At 37.2% G+C, this 10,487-nt stretch overlaps 2 protein-coding genes across 2 annotated transcripts; one reads left to right on the top strand and one right to left on the bottom strand.

The window, feature by feature from the left end:
- Positions 1–1,148: 1,148 nt before the first annotated feature.
- Positions 1,149–4,644, bottom strand: calhm1b (calcium homeostasis modulator 1b). Its single transcript, XM_016260611.1, has 2 exons — positions 4,023–4,644; positions 1,149–1,847 (listed from the first exon to the last, which is right to left on the bottom strand). Exons 1-2 carry the CDS (start codon positions 4,572–4,574, stop codon positions 1,149–1,151), a joined length of 1,251 nt encoding a protein of 416 aa, XP_016116097.1. The 5' UTR covers positions 4,575–4,644.
- Positions 4,645–7,301: 2,657 nt separating this feature from the next.
- LOC107574144 (inositol 1,4,5-trisphosphate receptor-interacting protein-like) lies at positions 7,302–9,932 on the top strand. Its single transcript, XM_016260610.1, has one exon. It carries the CDS (start codon positions 7,336–7,338, stop codon positions 9,292–9,294), a length of 1,959 nt encoding a protein of 652 aa, XP_016116096.1. The 5' UTR covers positions 7,302–7,335; the 3' UTR covers positions 9,295–9,932.
- The last annotated feature ends 555 nt before the right edge of the window (positions 9,933–10,487 follow it).

Here is a 10,487-nt window from a genome sequence, read left to right as displayed (position 1 = left end):
CCCCCCCCCTCCAAAAAAAAAAAGTTCTCCAGTTTGTCCCTAACAAAGTTTGTGCACTTGATTACCATGGTTACACTTGGTTAATGTTGTCAGTAAAGATCATATTTGAAATATGAATATGACAATATTTGAAACCGAATATGATTATTTCCAAAGAAAGCGAAAAGTATGAAAATGCTATTTAATTCTGTGAAAAAGTGTTAATACAATGTGAAATTAAACTTGGAAAAAATAAAGAAATAAAGAAATGCATAAATATATATATATATATACACATTTTAGTAGAAAAATTACATCAACTACAGAGTATAACCAGTGTGTCAAATGTGGTGAGATGTGCTGTATAGTGGGCTCTGGTGGCACAAAGCGAGACAGCATTTTATTTAAAATCTTGTGCTTTATTCATCATCTGCTCACATTAATTTACGATTTTTACTGACAGATATATTTTGCACTCTAAAAAGTTGAGCAAATAACATAAACATCAAACTAGAAGTATGGTTTATTGCTTTGGTTATATAGTGTGATACATAATAACTGCAAAGACCTTAATGTATTTTGATGGTTAAGACAACATACATTTGAAAAGCAATATAGTAGGATTTCTAGTCAGATGTGACATATATATATATATATATATATATCTCAAACCTTGCTATAATACACTGCCCATGCTTTCCTTTGAGTATTGCTTGGAGAAGAGACACCACCATTCATCAATCCATTTAAGCTTGTGCTAGCATTACTACGTCTATTCGTAAAATATATATATATATATACACATTTTAGTAGAAAAATTACATCAACTACAGAGTATAACCAGTGTGTCAAATGTGGTGAGATGTGCTGTATAGTGGGCTCTGGTGGCACAAAGCGAGACAGCATTTTATTTAAAATCTTGTGCTTTATTCATCATCTGCTCACATTAATTTACGATTTTTACTGACAGATATATTTTGCACTCTAAAAAGTTGAGCAAATAACATAAACATCAAACTAGAAGTATGGTTTATTGCTTTGGTTATATAATGTGATACATAATAACTGCAAAGACCTTAATGTATTTTGATGGTTAAGACAACATACATTTGAAAAGCAATATAGTAGGATTTCTAGTCAGATGTGACATATATATATATATATATATATCAAACCTTGCTATAATACACTGCCCATGCTTTCCTTTGAGTATTGCTTGGAGAAGAGACACCACCATTCATCAATCCATTTAAGCTTGTGCTAGCATTGCTACGTCTATTCGTAAAACCATTTTGTTCTATGCTAAAGCTAGCATTCTCATATCCCTTATCCAAATCGCTTTGGCCAATATCAAGGCCAGGATTCACATAACCGCATTTGAAGCCATTTTGGCCCTTGTTAAGTTCAGTTTTATCACAGATACTTTGGTCTTGATTTTTATTAGCATTCATGCTACAATCGCCATTTTGTTCAGTGCTAGCATCTCCAGACTTTCTCAGACTCAGCGGAGGTTTGCATGTGTGCCAGTCCCACAGCACCTTATTCATAGTGTCCTGACGCCGAACGCCCATCAGTTTGTCTTCTTCTGTAGCAGGTTTATCGTCCTCATCGTCGCTATCATCTCCACGTGAATGATCATGAAAGCTTTGAATCTCACCGCTAATACCCTCAAAGTATTGCTTGATGCAGGTCTTGGCGAAACTTTTGGCATGGTCTGTGCAAGTCTCATCAAACATCTTGCGCTCCGTGTCTACGTAGTGGGACCAGTATTTGGTTTTGAGAAAGGCGGCCTGAGTGAAGCAGGGACGAATGGCTCTGATCAGAAATGCAGCGATTGTGATGATCAACAAGAACAACCATCCAAAAGCCTGGAACATTTAGAATACAGACAAAAAAAAATTTATGTAAGTAACATTATTATTTTCAGCCTCATTGTACAAGCCATTAAGAAGTAAATTTTTTACTTCGTCTATGCCAATAGTTTTAGGCTTGTGCAGAGCGTTACATTTTCGCCAACATTTGCAGCAGCCATGGTTCTTTAAGGATTTCTTAATTCCTTTTGTCAACAAATATATGTGTGTGTTAGTTTTGTTTTATGTTCATAAAATTTTTTAATTTATTTCAGTTTAATTTATTTTAGTACATCAAGTTAAACTGTATGAAAATGAGAAATGTTGCCTTGGCAGCTAGCTTAAATAGGTTGAAGTAAACATCTTGCGCTCCGTGTCTACGTAGTGGGACCAGTATTTGGTTTTGAGAAAGGCGGCCTGAGTGAAGCAGGGACGAATGGCTCTGATCAGAAATGCAGCGATTGTGATGATCAACAAGAACAACCATCCAAAAGCCTGGAACATTTAGAATACAGACAAAAAATTTTTTATGTAAGTAACATTATTATTTTCAGCCTCATTGTACAAGCCATTAAGAAGTAAATTTTTTACTTCGTCTATGCCAATAGTTTTAGGCTTGTGCAGAGCGCTACATTTTCGCCAACATTTGCAGCAGCCATGGTTCTTTAAGGATTTCTTAATTCCTTTTGTCAACAAATATATGTGTGTGTTAGTTTTGTTTTATGTTCATAAAATTTTTACATTTATTTCAGTTTAATTTATTTTAGTACATCAAGTTAAACTGTATGAAAATGAGAAATGTTGCCTTGGCAGCTAGCTTAAATAGGTTGAAGTTTTTAATATTTTTTTAGTTACCGTTTATTTTATTTCAAGTAACAAAAATGTTTTATTTTTTTATTAAATGTACAGTTTTTACACTTGTGTAAAAATATTTTACACTTTTAGAATTACACTTTTTAAACACTTTTTCCACATTTCTGTAGACAAATTAATTATTTTTACTTCTAGAACCCAACTGTTGTGCTCTGAGTCTGAGTACTTTTTGAGTTTAGGCAGCATAGAAACATGTACAATGTATTTTTTTTATGTAATCCTACTACTGTTTTGAATTAAAGGGATAGTTCACCCCAAAAAATGAAAATTCTGTCATTAATTACTCAACCTCATGTCGTTCCAAACCCTGTAAGACAGTGGTCTCAAACTCACTTCCTGGAGGGCCACAGCTCTGCACAGTTTAGTTCCAACCAACTCCAACTCACACCTGCTTGGAAGTTTCAAGTAATCCTGAAGAACTTGATTAGCTGGATCAGGTGTGTTTGATTAGGGTTGGAGCAAAACTGTGCAGAGCCTTGGCCCTCCAGGAATTGAGTTTGAGACGACTTTTGTAAGACCTTCGTTCAACTTCGAAACACAAATTAAGATATTTTTGATGAAATCAGAGAGCTTTCTGAATGAATACTTTTTGTGCATAAAGAACACAAAAATAATGACTTTATTAAATGATTTCTTCTCTTCCGTGCCATTGTCCACCGCCATTCAAGAGAGTACCACGATGCATGCGTGAAAGAGAAGAATTATTGAATAAAGTCATTATTTTTGTTTTCTTTGCACACAAAAAGCCTTGGCCCTCCAGGAATTGAGTTTGAGACGACTTTTGTAAGACCTTCGTTCAACTTCGAAACACAAATTAAGATATTTTTGATGAAATCAGAGAGCTTTCTGAATGAACACTTTTTGTGCATAAAGAACACAAAAATAATGACTTTATTAAATGATTTCTTCTCTTCCGTGCCATTGTCCACCGCCATTCAAGAGAGTACCACGATGCATGCGTGAAAGAGAAGAACTATTGAATAAAGTCATTATTTTTGTTTTCTTTGCACACAAAAAGTATTCTTGTACCTTCACAAAATTATTATAGTTCAAACACTGATGTTACATGGAGTATTTTAATGATGTCCTTACTACCGTTCTGGGCCTTGACCGTGGTAGTTCCCTTGCCATCTATGGAGGGTCAGAACGCTCTCAGATTTCATCAAAAATATCTTAATTTGTGTTCCGAAGATGAATGAAGGTCTTATTGGTTTGGAACGACATGAGGGTGAGTAATTAATGACAACATTTATTATATTTTGTAAACTATCCCTTTAATATCAAGCAGTGGCAAATACTTCAGTAAGCAGATCATCTTACTTGTGAAATACAGCGTATGTATCTGGTGGCGGCCTCTCTCGATAGGATGTGCTGGCCATCATATATATGCTTGCATGGTATTTTGGCCAGTGTTCGTAAGAGTTCCTCCTGAGACAGCCCATGTCCACTTACATTCTTGCCCAATTCAGACATGTCCAGGTCCATACTGTAGGCACACAGGAAGCTTTTACCATCCATTAGAGTCACTGAGATCCAAACGGCTGGTGCGATGAGCGACCGTTGGGATATGGACACACACATATACCGCATGACTGCAGGGTCCTTCCTCCGCTGTCCCACCGGCCGTTTCCACTCCTCCGCCAGCATCGAGACATTGTTGTTTAGTACAAAACCCAAAAGGAAGAACCATATAGGTGGAATAACTAGCATACTGATCCCATACGAGTAGTTGTATTCAGGGATACAGGGACAGTTGAATTCAAAAGACGTGTAGAGCTGAGCACTCGCCAGGGCCATGACGCCACAAATACCATTCATAAAAGACTCTTGGTTAGACTGGAGAATCTGGGCCATCATACGGAACTTATCCATGTTGATATCTTGGATTGGTCTATCCGGATATTAACCTGTATGAGAAGAAATTTTCTTACTTGAGGGTCAATATTGATATTTTACATGCAGAATGTCTTTCTTAAAAAGTTTTCTACAATCTTAAAAATAAAGGTCCTAAAGGGGGTTTTCGCAGTGATCTGTAGAACCTTTTTCACTATAAAGAACCTTTTGTGCAATAGAAAGGTTCCGTTAATGTTAAAGGTTCTTCATGCAACCACAGATGTATGGTGGCCCAGTAGTGCACAACACAATGAAATTAGCACAACACAATAGAAACAAGCCACAACACAACAAAATTAGCAAGACACAACAGAAACAAGCCACAACACAATGGAAATGAACCACAAATCAATGAAATTAGCACAACAAAACGGAAACAAGCCGCAACATAACGGAAGCAAGTCACAACGTAATGGAAATAGGCCACAACACAATGGAAAAAAGTCGCAGCACAACGGAAACAAGTCACAACACAATGAAAACAAGCCACAACACAAAGAAATTAGCTCAACATAATGAAATTAGTCCTATGAGGTGTGTTGTGGTGATTTCATTGTGTTGCAGAGATTTTGTTGTGCACTGCTGGGTCTCCGTACAGATGCCAGTAAAAATATGTATAAAGTCAATTTGGAATTAATTGAATAATGAAAAATGGATAACATAGTTAACAGGAACTAGCAATGAACAATACCAGCATTTATTAATCTTCTTAGTTCATGTTAATCTAAACATTTACTAAACAAGGTTAAAAGGTCAAAAGTTAACATTAGTTAATGCACTGTGAGCTAACATGAGCATAAACATTTTTCATGAACTAACATTATTAGGTTAATAAATGCTGTAAATATACATTGCTCTCTGTTAGTTCATGTTAGTTAAATAATTAACTAATGTTAACCAATGAGACCTTATTGTAAAGTGCTACCGAAAAAAGTACAGTATGCAGTAACTTGTTGACGACAATTTTTTTCTTTAGAATAATGCGCACATCTGAATTATACATAATTAGACTAAGTACTGTAAAAAGGGTCACGAGACAATTCACTGACTAAATTATTAAAAACATAAACATACAAGTCTGAAATAATTGTGCAGCAAAATGCTGAAAATACAACTGTCTACTTACTGAATTTTGCAATGTGCTGCCAAATATTCATCCGCCTGTGAAAGCAAAGGATTTTGTGTTATCTGTTTCAGCCCTCACATGGTCGCCGTGATTTTGCCAAGTAAGACATGTTCCTGGATCAACATCTTTTGTTGATCCTGGATCAACATAACTGTCCAAAAATATAGACTTAACCCAATCCCTACCCCTAAACCTAACCCTACCCATAATTTATTCCTAAAAACAGTGTGAAATGATAGCTGATTAATAAGGGTGTAGAAGCACCTAGCCCTGATTGTAAGCCTAAAACAGATATTTACTGAAAAGTTATCCCTCAGTTCTGATTGGTTGATAGGAATGTTGTTCCAGGATTAACAAGGATGTTGATCCAGGAACATGCTTTACTTGGTGAAATCATGGTCACTGGTGACACATAGCGCAACTGTGCTTGCGGCGACCCAAGTTAAATTCCCATCCCCTTCGCCGATCCCATTCCCTTCTCTCTCCAATCAAAAATGCTTTCCTGTCTAACCTCTACTGTCCTATTCAATAAAGGCATAAAAGCCCATAAATATAATATATATTCGTTTACCACTTTATATGGAAACATTTATGTTAGGTAACATCTTTATTCCTGAAGGTGGTGACCAGTGAGTCTGGAGTGTTATGAGTGAATCTTTAAATGATTTACTTAAAAGATTCATTCAAAAACATCATAACACCATTAACAGCACAAAATTAAACCCAATTTTTATTTATTTTATTTTTTTAAACATGACAGCTAAAGGATTGCAATTATTTGAGTGATCAAAGACTTGTGTCTTAACAAGGTAAGTGGACACGAGCTCCATTAAAGCAAATCAAATTTAACATCAGTTTTTAACTTCAAAGAGTCCACATGCTTCATTGCTGTGGCATCAACCTCAGCTGGCAGAGACTATTGAGGCTTCTGAACAACTTTGTTCTTACAAAAGAACAGAATTGTATTTTTAATAAAAAAGGATAATATATCTTGGAGTATATTTGAGTATATTAGTTAATTTGAAAAATTCTGGAATTAATAGTTTGAAATGCGCCACTAATGGGTTTATTTTGATTACTGAGTGATTTACATTTTTTCTTTTGGTCCATACACAGCAATCAGACAAACTTGCATATAACATTGTATGTAGAGGTGTTACCAGTGTACTATTTAAAAAAAGAGGAAGGGTTGTATGACAGCACAGTGTTCAGGAAGTGTGCTGTCAAACTCAAACTCTGACAGAGTACATCCTGTGTGAGAAGCAAAAAACCAAACGGAGCTATAAAAACACATTTTCAGCCAACTTATCTTTTTGGCATTACACTGAGAGACTCCGATTTTTTGTGCTTAAAGTTGGGGTTCTGAAAGGTAAGTTGTTTAATCACATAAAAAAATATCCATTAAGCAATAGTGGATGATGTAAATGAAATAATATTTCAGAATGATGGACACTAGTGCTACCGGAACTTTAAAGCAGTAATATTATTATTATTATTATTATTTCAAAAGCGATTCAATACTTCATTTTTTATTGCTAATGATGTTGTTTATTAATATTTTCAAAGAGAATAAACAGCTTTGTGTGCAGGAAGTAACTTTTTTTCACTCATAGGATGGAGGACACATTACTAAAGGTGTTTGTCGTGGTCGTCAGTCTGCTCCTCTCAAAGGATCACAATGTCTTTCACGACCAAGATGACGACATCATGGTGAGCATGCAAGACCATGAGCACTTTCTATTGGAGGAGGGGGCAAAGCTAGAACATGGGGAGCACAATGTTGCCATGGAGCTGCCACATTCAAATCAGGAAGAGTCACAAAGTCATTGCAGGGTGCCGAGAGGAGAGGGGGACACATCAGATGTTCAACAAATTACGCCAAATGTCAAGACCACAGTGTTGCACGAGGAGCAAATGTCCCCAGTGGGAGAGCAAAATGACTTCCACCAAAAGGCATTTGCACCAGATGACCAGAAAATATTGGCTATTGACACAGACAAACAGACATTGCATATGTTAAAGGAAGGCCTAACACATGAGCATGTCAACGTGGACCAGTCAGGGCCCACTGTGGAACAGAATGTCTCTCAGGGGGAGGCGGCACACCCGGAAAAGCCACAAGCTGGCTGGACTGATACCCATCACGAACATCAAGTTGATCAGGGATTATTCATTGACCAAAAAATACCAACTTCAAGTCAAAGGTTGACAACGATAACTCAAGAGAAACAATCTAGTGACCAAGAGGACACCTACAGTTGGTACCTTTGGAAGACACTCTCCTTGATTTCATTTTTTCGTATTTTAAAAAAATTCCTCAGAAAGGGTTCCAAGCTGCAAAGTAAGATGCTGAGATGCCTGAACATGTCCCAAGTTTCAGATCTTGATTCCAAGACCTTAATTAGCTTCCATAACCAGTGTATCCTGGTTCCACCTAGTCACAGTTGGCAAACTTGTGAGTTTGTAGAGGGTTTTGTGAATGACCTGCTGGAAGCTGTGAGGACTACAGGTTCAGACATGGAGATTGAGGACTTTATTGGTGTTGGGAGCTTATACGAGCAATGGGCTACAAGAAAAAGCATTGTGTGCGACATACATGTACCCGTCATCCCTCCAAAGCCGTATAGCTTCGAGTTTGAGCTTTTGAAAGAAAGTAGAGGTTCTTCAACCATCCAGTACTGTTGCAGAGTCAAGATGGTCAAAGGCGGTGCCAGTTCAACCATCTGCCCTTGCAGCAATTCCAACCTAGATGATGACGATACGTTGTGTCTTCTACATCCAGATAAAAAAGAAGATCATGTGACTGAAAAGTACATTAATGACTTTCTATGCCAAGAAAATAGCTCATATCTTGCTAAAACGCATGTTGTGAAGTGGTTTAAGACAGCCGTTAGGAAAGCATGGGATGAGATCAGCCACAAGTATGAATTTGACCTACTATTCCAGAATAGAGAAAACCCTGGAAGTCTCAAAGTTCGTTTCAGGTCAGGTCGGGTCATTCTGTTCAATCTCACACCTGTGGTCAGATTTAAAGACTCTGAGGTACATCTGATCCCGTATTCTTCCTCTGCCATATTCTCGGACACCCATTGGCCTGTATGTTTTACACGCTACGAAAACGCCCTTCTTCAACACATAACCAAAACGCTTCCATACAATGCATGCCATATTCAATGCCTACAGATCCTTTCCTTCCTACACAAATACCAGACTGGCCTGACTGGACCATGTGGGCTAACAAACTACCACTTGAAGAACGCAGTGTTACATCTTCTGGTCAACAAAACCTTATCTTGGGACCCTGAGCAGATGGCTTGCAGACATAATGACCTGCTGACTTTTTTACAGCAGAAACTCAAAGCTAAATCACTAAACCATGCTCTGGTTGGGAATCCTCTAATTCCTAGTGAGATTGGATTACCAGAAGAGTTCAGAGTGGGAAAACCTGTTAACTTGTTTCTGCCCTTGTCAAATGAAGAGATGTACTTAAAAACAAATAGACACTTACTGGAGATGATTAGAAACATGCCAGTGCTGATATATGAATATGGATCAATGAGAAACATTTTATAAGAAAAAAATAATAAAAAAATGTTTGAGATACTGTGCCGGAAATGCTTAAATGTACTTTTGCTCAGGTGTTCATTATTTCATAATGCATCTACTCTTTTGGTGACAAATGTAAAGAGACGAAAGAATTTGTGAATTCAGTTTATCATATTAACTTCACAAGGTATAACTACATAGTTGGCACTTTTAGTCCTTAAGACAACCGTCATCAGTAAAAGACATCCTCCTAGTAATCATCATCTGATTCCCAGAACAACTCAGTCATCATGGCCAGCTAAAGAAAATTCAGGCATGGACTCTTCTGGTGAAAGAGGTGATGAGGTTTCTGGGCCCATCTTCAAATACCAAGACTCACTGGTGATCATTGTCTTACCTGATGAAAACTGAAAAACTTGGTCAGCAAGGAAAAGAATCTGGGTAGGCCCAAGTCAAACTTAATTTCATTTAGGAAGTTAATCCATTTGTACAAACCAAATGCAACTGGAGGAGCAAGACATGTAGATGCACAACAGTTGCAGACTGTGGAATCACCATATAGCTCAGTCCACCTACAGCACACAAATCTACAATTACTACTCTCAGACTTGGGTAGATGAATTTAAAACTTTAAAAAGAAAACTACAAACTGTTTAATAGAGTATGCAAGGGGAATCTAATCATTAGAGCAGACATTTTGGGAGTACATTTGTGCTCTTTGTGTGCTTGAAAACTCACTTTTTGGTTTTTGTGTTATACATGCATGACTTGGCACTTGGTCTACGAGTCTGTGGTCCAAAGTCCAGCTCACAATGCATAAACAGTCTACAAAGGGAAGAGAGGAGTTTTTAAAGAGGTCAAACAAACCAGTAATTCATTCAAATGTCTTATAAATATGTGTCATGTTTTACCTTTTTGGGCTGTGGCAAAGAAACCATGTTTCTAAACAGAAAAGCTGCAACACAAAGTCATCTTGTTGACACTGGTGTGGAACTTCATCAGAATGCTGTTCTTACTGTCCACCAGGCATCTACACACATATGTTATTAAAGTTGGAATGAAATGGAAACTGTGGTAATTTTTCACCATTGTGACAGTCAATTGAAACCGCTTATTGTATAATGAGAAGGGGGAAGAGGGAGGATTAATTTATCCATTGGTAATTGTTTGGATCATTGTCACTTGCTAATTTGGTGGTGGGGTGGGGGGGGGGGGGGGGT

Source organism: Sinocyclocheilus grahami, unplaced genomic scaffold (assembly GCF_001515645.1).
Source record: "Sinocyclocheilus grahami isolate Dianchi unplaced genomic scaffold, SAMN03320097.WGS_v1.1 scaffold2128.1, whole genome shotgun sequence".
Classification (NCBI taxonomy): Eukaryota; Metazoa; Chordata; class Actinopteri; order Cypriniformes; family Cyprinidae; genus Sinocyclocheilus; species Sinocyclocheilus grahami.
Note: the sequence above shows the minus strand (reverse complement) of the source record. Positions and strands in the feature narration are given on the sequence as shown.

Excerpts from the sequence above, each read along its gene's own strand:
- calhm1b (XM_016260611.1), bottom strand. The coding sequence starts at position 4,574 with ATGGATAAGTTCCGTATGATGGCCCAGATTCTCCAGTCTAACCAAGAG. Across the intron at positions 1,848-4,022 it reads ACATACGCTGTATTTCACAA|GCTTTTGGATGGTTGTTCTT; the intron begins GTAAGATGATCT and ends TAAATGTTCCAG.
- LOC107574144 (XM_016260610.1), top strand. The coding sequence starts at position 7,336 with ATGGAGGACACATTACTAAAGGTGTTTGTCGTGGTCGTCAGTCTGCTC.